General features: G+C 44.7%; 1 protein-coding gene across 19 annotated transcripts in view; it reads right to left on the bottom strand.

The window, feature by feature from the left end:
* Clasp1 (cytoplasmic linker associated protein 1) overlaps nucleotides 1-15,607 on the bottom strand; it is a 219,367-nt gene that overhangs the window by 52,711 nt on the left and 151,049 nt on the right. For 8 of the 19 annotated variants that reach the window (XM_051147233.1, XM_051147241.1, XM_051147240.1 and 5 more), the window contains 5 exons: nucleotides 8,871-8,974; nucleotides 6,508-6,531; nucleotides 4,918-5,162; nucleotides 2,678-2,741; nucleotides 9-172 (listed from right to left, as the gene is read on the bottom strand). In XM_051147233.1, coding sequence (XP_051003190.1) covers nucleotides 9-172; nucleotides 2,678-2,741; nucleotides 4,918-5,162; nucleotides 6,508-6,531; nucleotides 8,871-8,974 — 601 coding nt within the window. Of the gene's footprint in view, nucleotides 1-8; nucleotides 173-2,677; nucleotides 2,742-4,917; nucleotides 5,163-6,507; nucleotides 6,532-8,870; nucleotides 8,975-12,362; nucleotides 12,426-15,607 lie in introns of all 19 variants that reach the window. The other 11 variants (XM_051147235.1, XM_051147246.1, XM_051147243.1 and 8 more) reach the window with 3 other exon arrangements.

The following is a 15,607-nucleotide window of genomic DNA, read 5'->3' as shown; positions in this document are numbered from 1 at the left end:
ACGCTTACCTGGTGACATCTAGTGCCTTCTGAACTTTCGCTTGCACAGATCCAAGTAAGTCTGCTCCCATTTTCTTCAGTAGTTGTGTGAGGAGGACAAAGAGCCAGTCTTGCAAGTCATCCTTATGAATGATTATAAAATCCACGAGGGTTTCCAAAAACATACTGAAAACCTGCACAAAGAGGCCACGCACTTCACACCTTGCACTCGGGTTCCGCCATTCCCCGAGAACATTCTAGATGCTTCCCCACCCCCAAGCTGGCCTAGCCCAGTCTTGTCACTTAGGTGAATAATGGTCAGGGGCAAATGCACAGCAGACCACGGAAGGTAGGGTGTGGGAGTGTATGTGAGGGTGGTTGACACTTACTCTCTGTTGTGAATTCCACCGCACATCAGGCCATGCAACAAAACAAATTCCATGTTAGTCCACAGCAAAGTAATATCAGTTTCATGCAGTTTCTTTTAACAATTCTGAGAAGGCTACAAACTGATGAAATATGTTCTTCTCTCTCAATATAAACTGTAACTGTCAGTTCAGAGAGAAATGAACTTTTTGGAGTTTTATCTTGGAGAGATTTCTAAGGGAGGGGCACGAGTGTGGCGGTGTCTTGTCCTGATTTTATGCTATTCTGACTCATTTCCTAGCCTTCGACACATACCATTACAGGACGTGAAGAGGTAGAAGCCCTCTTCATGTTTCTGTAACCAGCGACTTCTGTCAAGTACTTTGAAGTGTGCCAATTTCAGATGTTATGAATAGGATTATCAGTGGAGCTCCTGAGCACCCCTGCTAACTCTCATCCCGCTGTGTAGTTCCTGCTGCCACATGAGGTACCAGAGTGCACAGTGGAGCAGCTATCCCTAAGCCTGTCTCAGGGAAGGAAGTGGCACTGGGCTCCCCAACCCTGGTGCTCTGCTGGCACACCCACCCAACATCTCCTCAACTCTGTCACTGCGACTATTGTCCACCAGGGGTCTCTAGCGACAACGGGCTCGGAAGGGTAGGACTCCTAGCTTGGCTCAGGTGGCTAAGGAATATCAACTAAACTGAGACCTCCAACTCACTGGACAAGAGCCTTCTGTTGGAAACAAACTTCCTCCTTTATCCTCACATTCTGCTTCTGAATCAGCAATCTAGAGGTAATGGGTAACAGAAAGTTCGTCAATGCGAAACCGTCTAACATGATATCCCTTACGGTATAACTCTTGCCAGTTATATTATGCTTATGATTTAAATTGGATTGCTCTTAATTCTTCCATAGAGAAAAAACTTGATTAGATTTTGGTTGTCTATGTGGACTTTAAGCTCAGTCTTTTGGGATTCTAAAACTAATGCCTTTGATATTCTTTCTGGAAGGACAGGCTTCACAGCTGACACAGTGCGAGACGCACCCTGGGCTCTTGTGAGTGCCTCCAGGGCAAGGGTCTTGCCTTGTTTTTCCATATCTGTAGCTCATGGCAGGAATTCAGAAAATGTTGAATGACTAGGTGGGTGGGTACATGGATGAACAGATGAATAGGTTGATGGATGAATGGCTGGGTGAGTGGATAGATAAACAGAAGGTAGGTGGATGGGTGTATGAAGAGATGGATGGACGAATGGATGTAATGGATGGATGGATGGACAGAGGGATGATGGACGAATAGGTGAATGGATGAACTGATGAGTGGGTGAACAGAGAGGTTGGTGGATGGATATTCCTATGAGGAAGCAAGGATAGGAAAGAAGAAAGAAAAGCAAGTTGCTGGATTCTCTGGCCATCACAGGCTTTGTTCTCCCCGCAATGGAAGAGACCACTTCACCAGGAAACTAGTGCAATCCTGTCCATAATGAAATTGGTTTCTATGCATTTCCACATGCTAGTGTTTCTAGTGTTTCCTCTACACAAGCGACTAGATCCACTCAAGTGTCTATCTCTGGTATTTCTTCACTCCATACATCAGCAGCCCTTACCAGCTTCTTTCTAAACAACAGTATTTATTTAAAATACTATTAGGTCTCAAGAACTTTTGTAAAGAGGTCCTCCTTTCAGTACTATCCCTGGTGTGTTTTCTAAGAAAAAGAAACACAGAGATGGGGGAGGGGGTGTCCTGGAAAGGACTTTGTCCGCCCTCTGTATAGTTTTTCTTCAGTAGGAACTCTCTTGCTGAAAAGGTAGTCCTCAAGCTTAGTGTACCAGAAGGCAGAAGTAGCACCTAGGAGAACTCCATCCAGCAAGTTCCATCGGGAGAAATCACTGAACTTGGTTTTACAATAAAGGCAATAATAGATACTACATTAATATAGTAATAATATATTGTGTGTATACACACACACATATATATATATATACATATATAAAATTCTACCTGAGATACCAAAGTAATCACATAACATTTTCTCACTACTATAACATTTTCTAAATGCACTATATGATATTCTAGAACCTAGCACACTGTATGGCTAAAAGGAGACAGACAAAAATACCCGCTCATTGAATAAAAGAATCCATCTGATTCCTTCCATGCCATTACTTATTTGAGGCACACTTAATTTGAAATTGATGGCCATGTGAGTTCCCAAGAATTGCACACTGGAAGATGTGAATACAGGCTGGTGGGGAATTCTCTCTCAATTCTGGGTGTGTTACACACTTTGCACAGACATGCAGATGGGATATACATAAGGCCTGGTTACCTTGCTGTGAGGGTCGGCAAACATTCGGGTGAAAATCTCACAAAGTCTCTTCAGTTCTACTCGACTAGAGGACAAAAAACAAACAAAAATAAATGGGTTTAAAACGTAATGTCCCCAGTGCATTTAGATATGCTTTGCTTTAAAAATCCTTTACTTTTAGTTATGTATCAAAAAATTTATCTCAAGTGAATGATTTTATCTAATTTATGATGAAATTGAGACTCTAAAAGCCATAGTGTTAGTCTCATTTTAGGATGAGGAAATAGGCTTGACTGCCACCTGCCACCTGTCACCTGGAAGTGGGCAGGTGGGAACCAAGTCTCCTTACTTCAGTCCAAGTCTACTTTCCACCTGCTAGGCTAACTATGTATGTGTGTGTGTGTGTGTGTGTGTGTGTGTGTGTGTGTGTGTGTGTGTGTGTGTGTGTGTGCGCGCGCGCGCGCGCGTGCAGGTGTATGTGTGTTCTCTCCCACACATGGGGCTCTAGGATAGAATTCAGGTTGTCAGGTGGGCAGTGAGTGCCTTTACGCACTGAGGCCTCTCCCTGGACCACATATATGCCTTGTGCCTCTTCTTACAGCTGGGAAGTGAGGATAACTGAGGCTCTGCCACATGGCTGAGGACAGTACAAGAAAACAGATAATACTGGGACCAAGAAAATCCTCAGTATTCACTGGTGTCCCTGCCTTTTTTCACCCTGCCACCGTAAGTGAGTCTCCTTTTCACATCAAGGTTGGAAAGCAGAGTTCTCTTTCCAGGCACGCTGATGCCTCAACGATCCTTCAGTAACCTAGAGGTGATCACTGCTGGCAAGTTATTAAGAGCCATTCGAGGGGCTCTAGTAACCACTGAGAATCGAGACAGTGAGCCCGACAACAGTATCAAACAGAGCTTCAAGAACAGCCATGACAAATCCTGTTGCTTTTGACAAATCACTAGGGGGCCTGTGTTTTGGAAGGATGTGACAGAACCTCTCGTATCATCTTCATGGACAGAATGCATTCATGGGAACCAGGGTGAGCAGAGGCAGACTGGACAGCTAAGCTTTGAGCACAGCCAGCCATGTATCAGTGCGCATGAGCCATGTGGGGCCCAGAATGGGCCTCCATCCATGGCCACAAACCTGTTAGCTCAGGCTCACAAATTATTTTTTAAAAACAACAAAAACTGCCCTTTTCTACAGAAATGCTCAAAAGTCGTAATACAGTATGTTTTGTGAGTTCCAGACTCATATTTGTATAACAGATTGGTCTTAAAAACAAGGACATATTGACAGGTTTGATTAATGAGTTGAATTTATCTTCTTCTCTCCACCTGCCCCCACCCCCAAACTACCCTTTTTTCTTTCTTTTTACTTGGGGAAGAGGTGGAGACAAGATCTCACTCAGGCCCAAAACTTCCATGTAGGTTCAGGTTGGCCTTGAACTAACAGGAATCCCATGTTCTGAGATTACAGGCATATACTACTATATCTAGCAATCTTTCTATTATTTCCTGAGTTATAAAATAATAGCATGCCAATGTCATCATAGATTTCTGTGGCTTCTTTTTTTAAAAAAAATCCTTTTTTGGCATGTGCAATGCTCACTTATTTAAGAATTTTATGAAAACTGGGGCTGGAGAGATGGCTCAGAGGTTAAGGGCACTGACTGCTCCTCCAGAGGTCCTGAGTTCAATTCCCAGCAAGTGGTGGCTCACAACATTCTATAATGTCATCTGATGCCCTCTTCTGGCCTGCAAGTGTACATGCAGCCAGAGCACTGCATACATAATAATAAATAAATATCTAAAAAATTTTTAAATGAAAACCAAAGGAAGGTACAAGAAGCAGTCATTGCAGAGCTACTGTGCTGCTGCCTTTGGGGAGCTACTTGGGGCATGCCTGAGCCGTACATGTGAATGGAATGAGCTGAAGACGGATACTAGCTGCACTGTGTCCTAGAGCCTTGGAGAGGAGCGAGCCCCAGTGTGCAGTTGCATTCTCTACCTGATTCCCCGGGGCGCATCATCAAAAGGACAGATATGCACCTCATGGGAACCTAATCTCTTAGCAGTCTAACAGAGGACAGCCAGTTTGCTACATGTTTTCAGGCAGGTGGGTGCCAGGCACTATGTCTTCCCATGGTGGGCACCCAGTGACTGGAACTTTGCAGGGCTCCGTAATGGCAGAGACTCCTTCAAAGCCTCTGGCAGGTCTAACAGGCCTGGGATGTAGCATTGGCAGAATTTCTGGTCCTCACCTCAGTGTTCTTTGGCTCTTCAGTAAGTTCTGTAGGCCCAGGAGCCCCTCTTTCCTTTCTGACCAGTTAGAACTAGCACAGTGGTTGAGAACTTCCGCTACGTCCTCAGTCTGCCGCAGATAATGAGGGATGCCACCATTCCTGGAGCCATATGAGCGCTCGGAGCACACACTGGAGGCGTCACTGTTGGCGTCATCATCAGAGTACATCCCATAGGGTTCGTACCTCCTTCTCACAGGCTTCTTCTGAAATACCCATGAGAGGCGGGGCAAGGAACAAGTAGAAAGGTGAGCCGGTCACAAGTTTTAGTCTGTACTAAAAACTACAGTGCAGAGTGAAATGGAAACACACACACACACACACACACACACACACACACACACACACACACACACACAAAATTTCTATGCTTACGGGTCAGGGAGTTAAAAACAGAAGTGTCAAGGTAGGTAATGTAAGTGGCATATGGCACATTTTGGGTGAGGAAGAAAGAATTTGTCGTTTTGTTCAAAGTGTGTGTATGTGTCTGTGTAGTGAGGGTGGCAAAGGAGATTTTTAGCAAGATGGTCTTTGGTTCCAGCCCTGGTATTACTGCTGAATGCTGTGTCGTTTTCTGCCTCAGTGACTCCTCTTGAGGAGGGTAACCATTACATCTGCCTCAGGAGATGACTGTGCGGGTTTATGGAACTCTGAAGGATGAAATACTGACACACTGCAGATGTGTGCACATGCGCAGTCCCTCCAGAGCAGACAGCAATCCGCCTTAAGCATGGTCTGTGGATGCCCTTGCTTGAGCAGTCATGTTTGCTTAAGAAGTTTGCAGTTGAAATGTTAGTGCTGGAAGTATTATAGGCAGCAAGGTCCAAGACGGTATGAGACACTTTAACGAACAACATCATTTGGTTTTCTAACACAGATAGGTTTCTTTTAAAGTAGAGTACAATAGCCCCCTTCAGTCCTCTCTCACACCCTGACTATGGTGTGTTAAACCCACATATAGCACAACAGTATGGTAAGGTTGGCACATAAACTGTGTCCTAAATGCAGTTGCTGGCTCAAGCCACACAAACAGTTTTAATTTTCAAATAATGTTAATTATTTTGACCCAGCTTGCTCAGGATTGTACTGCCCTTCTGCCCTAGCAAAATTACTCATAGAATCCCCTTTTCACCTTTGAAAATATCTTTTGATTTAGATGAAAATCAGTATGATTTACACTTGAATATAAGTCAGATTTCCTAAAATAAGAAAAAAGGATGGTTGACAGAGATATCTGTTCATGAAGTTATAATAAAAGATGGACACAAATTGAATTAATAAAATAAAACACAGAAAGGAGCGGGAGTAAAGCGACATAAAAACAAAAACAAAACAAAAAACCTAATGGAAACATGAGAAAGGTGATTGACAAGTAAAGACAGTGGCTCAGATGCTTACCAGAACCACGTGACACCAGAATCTCTAACTACAACTACTACAGTTTGTGCTGCTTTCAACTAAATTCTAAAAGAAATATATTTGCAACAGAAAAAAACAAAAAAAAAAAACAAAAAACAAAAATGTTGTAAACAAAAGGTAAAGCACGGGTACCTTGCTCCTGGCGTCTCCTAACAGCTGTAGGCAGGAGAGTATTGAAGGATGGGGAAAAAGCATAGAGAATTATGTCAGAAGCGCATGTGGGGATTGTTCTGGCAACAAAAGTGTACAGCAACATCTCTTAGCAAACCAAAAATACAGGTCAGCAAGCGGTTGGTTTGGAGGAGATCGCAGCGGGCTGTGTTCCAAATGGCATGTCCTAGTGCTCCTGTGTCTCCCCCCCTGGTGCTCTAGCTCATGGTAGATTTCTCGCTGACATTTCCCATACCCACTAAGACACTATTCATCCATATATGTCCCTATGGAATCTTCTGCCTACCCCAGGGGCTCCTGTTCTGTAGGCAAGGGTTCCCCTACCATTCTGGCACTTTCTCCTGCAGAAGTAGGTCACTCAGAGAGACCAGACAGAGTGGACAAAGGAGCGAGGGCAGCAAAGACAGAATGGGAGCTGGGGTTCAGAGGAAAGCTCAAGTAAATCAGCAAAGCTCTGAACGCTCTCGAGCTCCATTTTGTTTCCTGGAACTTTGCACATGGTCCCTTACGTGGGCTTTAAACAACTAAGAAGAAATCTTTTGCCTCAAGTGGCAGTCCCTTTTAGCTGAGGGCTCAGCTCCATTGCTTCCCAGCCCCTTGAACACCACTTCCTCAGGACTCTTGAGTAAATAAAAGGCAGATTCAGAATGCTTTAACTTGGAAAAAGAAAGCCTCACTGGATTTTGTTCCAGCTCTTGACTCATGTCAAAACCATGGTTAGAGCAGTGCTGCACACTCCTTCGAGACATAAGGCAGGTGAGTAGAGCTGGCCAGGCTGGCTTCCTGGCAGGAAGCCTTCTGAGAGTGGCCAAGGGCTTGCTTGCAGATGCATTAAGGAGAATCCAACTTAGCAAGAACAAATGGGCAGAGACGCAAAGGGACGAAAGCAGGGTTCACAGTAGCCACAGACCATAAAGCGCTGGTCGGGTGTCACAGGCTAAAGCCTCGGATTGAAAAGCAGGATAGTGTTGTGTGCTTCCAAACACGAGGACAAATCTTAGGACAGCAGCAGGCGGGGTGCCCATGAGACCACTCTGAAGAGCACCTATTTCAAATGCTGAGCACATGAGCCCCGTGTGTGTGGCTGCTCCTACCAGCCGGGAGGCAAGTTCACCACAAGCTGATCCAAAAAGAATGCTTGCCCTGCCACAGACGAAGGAGCCATGAATGAGCACTTGTTTTTTTTTTTTTTTAATACTACAATGAAATATGCGAAAATTCCTCCCCTAGTGTTTTAAATTTTTAGAGACCAAATCTTAACATTTAGAAATTATTTTGTGTGTGTGTGTGGGGGGGGGGGGGGGGCATGGAGGTCAAACTGGGGTGCCATTCCTCACGATGCTGTTTTCTTGTTTTTGAGAGCTGATTTCGTGGATTTGTCTAGGCTGGCTAGCCAGTAAGTCCCAAGCATCAGCCTGTCTCCACCTCTCTGGTGCTGTGATGACAAGGGCACAACGCTACACACAGCTTTATAGACGGTTCTGGGTTTTAACCCAAGCCCTTGTGCTTGCCTGACAAGTACTTTATTGATGGAGCCATTCTTTCTTAAATACCGAGCTGATCTATTTGGTGGGTATGGGGGTCTCCCACGTCAGATTCATGTAACAGAATGAATACAAGGGTCAGACCTCAGACTCCATCACCCACTGTTACAATCGGGCATGTGGGCTGTGCTGTCAAAGCCTGCAGAGCAACGGAGGCACCAGGATGGGAAATGGGCAATACTGCAGGAAAAGAAGCTGCGGTATACGGAAAACAAGAGAGATAGCTTGATGGCATGTGGGAAGCCAATGCCAGAAAGATCCGCTGTGCACCAAGGAGCACGGGTCACATTCTTGATGCTGCGATTTCCTGGAAGGCAGATTTCACTATGTGCTGTAAAGAGGTAAAAGTGTGAGAGGGAAAAATTTTTTTTTACATAACTTTTTTTCCTTTTCTCCTGTGAATGTATATGTGGTGAGTGAGTATTCAAAGGCACGTGCATGAGTGTGGGACTAAGAAGATGTCAAGGGTCTCCCTCTACCTTACTTACTCGAGGCAAGGTCTCTCACATGAACCCACAGAGTGCCAACTGGCTGGCTGCCTCTGGGACACTGGGACTACAGGCAGGCCACCTGAGCCTGGCACCTATGTGGGTCCTGGGATCTGACCTCTAGTCCTCACTCTTGCACATGTTTTAGTCGCTGGGCCATCATGCCAACACTCTTCACACACTTTGGAAGAAGAGTGTAAAGGAAGACGTAGTCCCCTGATTTGAGGGCAATTTTGTGCAGAGACAGAAAACTATGGATGAGCAACTGACTCCGTCCTTCTGTGCCTCTTACCAGAGCGTCAGCCACCGCAGCTTCCAGGTCTGTGCTGGTACTCAACACTCGCATGGCGTTCACGGAACCAGGGATTCTTCCTGACTGGCTCAGGCCAAACCGATCTATTTAGAAAACAAAAGCAGAGCATATGTCAGTCCACTTACAGCTCGGTTCTCTGGAAGGGCTCCTGTGTCCTCCTCCTAAAGACAGGGACATGGAAACTCCCTAGCTGGTTTGAACTGCACTGGGCTTGCCTGCCTGGTAGGGGGTAAGGCACTCACACTTAACACTAATAATGATGAGTGCGTTTCCCTCTTTTTATTTTATTTCATTTTTAAGTGGAACCTATTTCTAGACATGTTGCTACTGAAAAGGCTTGAGACTGATGATAGGAGAACTTATTACAAAGGAGAGTGGGGCTCTGGGAGGAATCTTTTAATCCATTTAGCTTTCCTTCTAGAGGCAAGTGCCTTCAATGTTTGTTCAACATTAGCAAGCTTCATGGTTTGGGAACTACGATTTAATACAAAGTGACAAGTTAAAATCTGAAAATGATTAAATTGATCTTGTTACAGATTGTCCTCAGTGCTATTATTTAAAAGCTAATGTTGTGATTACTTAAACATCAATTTGCTAAAATTATCTAATAATCACCATAAAAATCAAGTGCTTCCTTTTCAGGACATTAATCATTTAGATATCAGCAGTGTAAGTTTTACCTGAGCCCCTTTAAGGATTTTTGGGTGATAAACTTTATACAGAAAAGGCAGACGGAATCCAAACACTTAAGATAAATTTTACCAAGTTAAGCAATTATTCCAAAGTTCTTATTTAAAATTATTTTTATTTGTTGTGTGTGTTTATGTGTGTCTATGTGTATGTGACTATATGACACATATACTCAGAGGTGTACAAAAGGCCCCAGATACCCTGGAGCTAGAGCTAAAGGCAGTTGTGAGCTGCTCTCAACATGGGTCTGTGGAGAGACAGTACGTGCTCTTAACCACAGCGCCACCTCTTTAGCCCTCCGGAGCTGTTCTTCATCAAGGTAAATGAAGACACTGTAAAGTCCAGCTGGCTAGCTTTCCTTAAGAAGTGCTGGAGAGAGCCTGCAGAAGTTATACGGTCCAGGGACAGCTCATCGTCTACTGATGAAAGTTTACTCATGAAAATCTTAACACATAGAAGAAAAAATGTTAAAATTAAAAAAAAAGGGGGGGGGCGGTTTCCTGAGATTTTTTTGGGCGGGGATGAGGCTGGTTTTTTGAGACAGAGTTTCTCCATGTTAGCCTTGGCTGTCCTGGAACTCTCTTTGTAAACCAGATTTCTCGAACTCAGAGATCTGCCTGCCTCTGCCTCCCAAGTGCTGGGATTAAAGGCGTGTGTCATCATCACCCAGCTTAGTTTTTCCTGAGTTAATAAAGAAAACACTATTTGGACAAGTGAAAATAAATCTCTGCCCTAGTCACACTTTAGCAATATAGCATTTGGAACAAGAGAGAATGCGGTATTTGTCTTACAGGAATTGATCCTTCTTTTAAAGTTATGTTTTAACTAATTATTATCTGTGGGGAAGGGCTATGGTCCTCATACGGCAGTAAGAGGACAACTTGCAGGGGTTGGCTCTCTTTCCCATTGTGTGGGTCCTAGATATTGAAATCAGGCTGTCAGGCCTTTTACCTGCTGAACCATCTTGCTGAGCCCTAGGAATTGACTTTCATATGAAATGATAGAGTTAAGCATTTGGACAGGGAACAACACAGCATCTACAAAACTGGAGAACTTTAAAATGAAGCATTATTTAGCTTCTTTAAAATATCAAATTCGAAACATTTTACCCTTCTACCACTACAGGCAGGGAAAATAATTTAAACACTGCTAGTCAAAAGACTCATACACAGTCACAATTTTTTAAATAAAGAAACAAAAATTGAATGTCATACTATCCCCTTTTTTAATGCACTTGCTATAGTTACAAGCATCATCTTATACCGTTAGGTTTTGGTGGTGACTCACTGTTATATGAATTACAAAGACCATGGACTGTCAATCATACCTACACATGTGCTTATTGGTTAGAGTGTAAAGCAGGGACAGAATTGAGAGTTACATGCATGCTGTTTTGTAAGTAATTTTGGCTCATCTTTTTTTTTTCCATTAAAAAAGGGTAGATAGCAGGGGATTTATGAGTAACAAAATGAGTAATTCAGTTAAAAGCCATTTAAAAATTACCCAGCATAAACATAAAGTCTTAAGAACAAACAAAAATTAAAAAAACAAAATAAAACAAACAAAAAAACACAAGTAGATTTCATGCCAGCAATTCTTATTCCAGGGATAATATTGGATCTTTACAGACAGAAAGTTAAAACTTATAAAGAGTAAAGCAGAGTATTCAGTGCTTCCCAAATGCATACAGATTTGCTACAAACAGCGACTGTCAGTCGTCTGTAGATAAGTAGATACCGTGAGCTGCGGATTGAAAGGGGACATGCTTGTCTGGCTGTAAGCATCGTGACAGGCTTTCTGTTTTCACCAGGCAAGCCCCTGTGGTCCACACTCACTGTTCCCATATTGCAATAAAGCTGCTTTCACAGGCCAGGTGCAGAGGGCCATGCCCTCAGCCTGGCCCCCAGTTCCTTAGGGGACACATTCACTCAGAGCCTACATGGTGAAAACGTGTAGCTGGCTTTGTTTAGTACAATGAAAGGGCACGTGAACCGGAGCTTGATAAACAGGTAAGCATTGGCACAGTTAATAATCCGTGTAGTAGTAGAACGTGCTGACTCCACTGAGAAACTGGTCATTCGGGGCTGTTAGTGCATGAAAATGACGCCAGTTAGGGTGGCATACGGACGCATCTTTAGACACTCTGTACCTGTGGCCAGTAGGTTTGCCTATGTTAAATGAAGCTGAGACAGAGGGTTTGGCACTCACAGGCAATGAGACTAACCTCTGGCCTACTTATGGCCTGGGTCATAACCCTGGTTTTCTATAAAGGTTTCAGTGCAATATATTTATTTTCATATACGTGAGATTGTGCATGCTGTAATCTGAGGTGTGTGGGACTGAAAATAAGTGGACCCTGACACTAATTCAACTAACTTAGCACCTAAAAGTATACTGGAGTAAGGACTGTGGAGACAACAGACCGCTGAATGACATCGATTCCCCACTCCCTGCGGGAGACCTAGTGACACCTATTTTGGGTTGTTCTTTTCCTGGGGAGGAGGTACTTCCCTGATTTTTGTTTTGATGTAAATATGAGCGCTAGAGAAACAATGCCAAACAGGCGATCAAGCATCAAGCTATGAACAGAACCATAAACATTCAACAACTCAAAAAAAAAAAAAAAAAAAAGAAAAGAAAAGAAAAGAAAAAGAAAAACACAGGAGGACAACCATGAGGTGCACACATGCCGAGCGCGAGCTGACACGATGATGACAGAGGCTGACATGGGGGTGGGAGGACGGATGGAGAAGCCGAGTCATGCAGTTAGCACTTGTTCACCTGACTGCCCAACAGAATCAGCAGTGGAGAGGGCACTAGTGGACCTGGAATGACGTCGAGAGGCTGCAGGTAAAAGGAACGGCAACACCCACAGGGTTAACACACAAGTACCAGAGGAAATGCGGGGCTGCTACCACCGAGGCCGTGGCTCTCAGGAAGAGATGGCGCTGGATGTGAATGCACAGCGGGACTGGCCCCCACACTGTATGGTGGCCACTGGCCTCACACAGCTCTTAACACACACAGGCATGACAGAGGCACTCATACAGTGCAGCATACTAAGGACGCACTGACGGACTCGGACTCCAGGGTTAGATTCACACCACGAAGCTTCCATCAGCCAGGATGGAAAAAAAAAGCCACATGAAGGACATCGGGAGTCAGAGCACCATCGGACCCCAAGGGACAGCGAGAGGATGGACTGCTAACTCAGCTCACGAGATGGGTCACTGGTATGTGATGCATATGCCACCATGCACCAAAAACAAAAGCAGAGAGGTCATAATGTTATCTCAACAGAAATTCATGGGATCACAAGGGACTCAACAACTGCACTCTGCCCAGTGGGAAGGCTTGGTGTCTACTGCACAGATCCCCTAGTTATTAATGTACTTCTTTAACTGCTGGCAGGCCATGGGCCTTCCTTGGGGACATGGCTGCGGGAGTATGTCTGAGCACCATTCCGGAAGCACAAGTGGCAGGCCTGGTTTGTCCACAGCTAGCTGTGGCCCTTGGTAATACACCAAACCTGTTTCTGTCAGTTTCTTTGCCTCTAAAGTATTACCTACCTCGTCTGTCACGGAGCGTATTAAAGGGTAACACGCAGCAGTGGCAGCACACAGTGGTGCTGGTGACAGGGTTAGCACTGGGGGTATAGTGAAGGTCAAGAAGAAACATTTGGGATGATATTTTATGAGCAAGCATTTGTAATATGTGTATAAAGTCATCAACCCAAGGAAATGGATACTAAATTCTGTCCTTGTGAAGAGAGTAACTTTGAGAAATAATTATGGAATAAGAATTTGGTCTGAAATGCTGATGTCACAGGTTCATACACTATTTTGTTAGTTATCCAGTGAAAGGAGAGGGTACCTGTTTCCTTTCACTACTCTGGGCAAGTCACCGTGCTTTATCATGGAAAGTACGCATGTTTAACAAAACCACACAGCGAGGTGGGACCCTCTACTCCCCTCCATTATTCAGCACATATTAAAACTCAAACATTTAGTCACAAAGCATCAAACCAACCTCCAATGAAATTTAAATTCAAATCCCATGTCACTTTATAAATTATATACCCTGTGGTAAATGTAATATTAAGAAGCAAATGTTACCTGGTCAAGCAAGACAAAATTTTAGCAGCTTGAAATTAAAAAAAAAAAAAAAAAAAAAAAAAAAAGGGGGGGGGGGGCGGCGGATCCTCTGTTTTGGAAGATTCACACACCAAACAGCAAACTGATACATCTAAAACCAGACTTACCATTTGCCTACATAAAGAAGCTGGTTAACATTTTGTTGAGACCAGAGTGACCTGCAGTTTTGTTGTTGTTTGGTTTGGTTTGGTTTGGTTTTTCGAGGCAAGGTTTCTCTGTGTAGCCTTGGCTGTCCTGGACTCACTTTGTAATCCAGGCTGGCCTCGAACTCACAGCGATCCGCCTGCCTCTGCCTCCCGAGTGCTGGGTTAAAGGTGTGCGCCACCACGCCTGGCCAGTTCTTACCTATTACAGTAGCACTGTATCTTCACAGCTTAGGTTGAAAATGGTTTTAAGCAATACTTGCTCTGCCTGTGGGTTTCTTAAAATGTATGTCTTTGGGTTGAACACAACACTCTACAGTGTGTCTACTGCATAATGACTCCTCTGCCAAATTCCCAAGTAGACACTCAGCGATGGCCTCCGTGGAGCGCCCGCTTGTGTCAGAGCCTGGCTGGCAGCGGAGCTCTAGGCTCTAACGTCACTTAGCGTTCAGACTATTGAGATGCTCCAACACAGGGTTACAAGCTGAAAAATGACAGCTGCCGCCGGCAACCTGTCCACAGCTCCCACGCCTGTGGAGTCTGAATAGGTTTTCTGTCGTTAGTCTCTAAACAACCCAGCACCGCGACCATCTACATAGCATTCACACTGTGTTTCATACGCGAGATAATCCAGCAGTGATTTAAATGTATGGGCAGGAGGCATGGGAAGCATTGGCTGTGTGGAATATTCAGCATTTTACAGAAGGGACTTGAGCATCTGCAGGCAGCCCTGGAACCAATCCTCCATCGAGGCAGAGAGAGGTCTGCATTCACTGAAATACAATAACCCATCTGGTTTTTTTTCCTAATAAAGTCTGGCCATGCACATTTACCCAAAGGGTAACTGAGGGGACGCGACTATGGAAACCAACAACGAAAGCATTCAGGGGTCTGCAGCAAGCTCCCCCACACAGGACAGCCACCCTCTGGGAAGCCTCTGAACCTGCAGGCCCTAGCTCCAAGCCTAGAAAAGCATCACTTCAGGAAAATCTCTTGAGACTTATGCTCTGTGTCTAGCCCGGGAGGGACCTCACTACAATGCATTTGACACACTGTTGAGCAATGTGAGAGACAGTCATCAGAACCGCTTTGAACAAAGCAGGCTGGGAGTCAAAACCAGGCCTCGCTCTGCTGCTTGGACGCAGGACTGTAAGATCAGGCTTGGGGGCTGTCCCTCAGTGTGAGCGGGGGCTGAAGGCACCCGTGCCAGCTGATGCTTCCAACGGCGGGTACCCTTTTGCTATTCCTCTAGAAACAAGTTCGGGGAACAGGTTTAACCAGAGGATATAAAAGGCATGGTCTAAAAAATTAGCTCAAAAGGTATCTTGTACTGCTCTGACCACAGCAGAAGACAGTAGTAGCCACAGCTTCTGCCCTGGCAACAGGAACTACACAGGGCAGTATTTTGGGATGTCACCATGACAGTTAAAGAGATCTGTTTACCCAAGGAGCAAAACTGATGTGATCATGTGATCAATCAGTTGCTCAGGGTTCAAGCCAGATTCAAAGAATTCTGCCCTCCTTGCCCGGCCCACAGACTGCATGTCAGAGTCCAAGGCTCGGTCCACAGACAGCGTAAAACGTCAGCCTCAAGAAAAATGCTGGCCTGCTCCTGACAGACAAAAGCACCCACAGACTAGATTGCACGTAACAGGTTGTTTGGAAGGTCAAATAGTTTGCCAAGATGCACAGGTGTACAGCCCTGATTTTAAAAGGAAAAATCACCAGT

This window comes from Acomys russatus, chromosome 6, assembly GCF_903995435.1.
Source record: "Acomys russatus chromosome 6, mAcoRus1.1, whole genome shotgun sequence".
Classification (NCBI taxonomy): Eukaryota; Metazoa; Chordata; class Mammalia; order Rodentia; family Muridae; genus Acomys; species Acomys russatus.
Note: the sequence above shows the minus strand (reverse complement) of the source record. Positions and strands in the feature narration are given on the sequence as shown.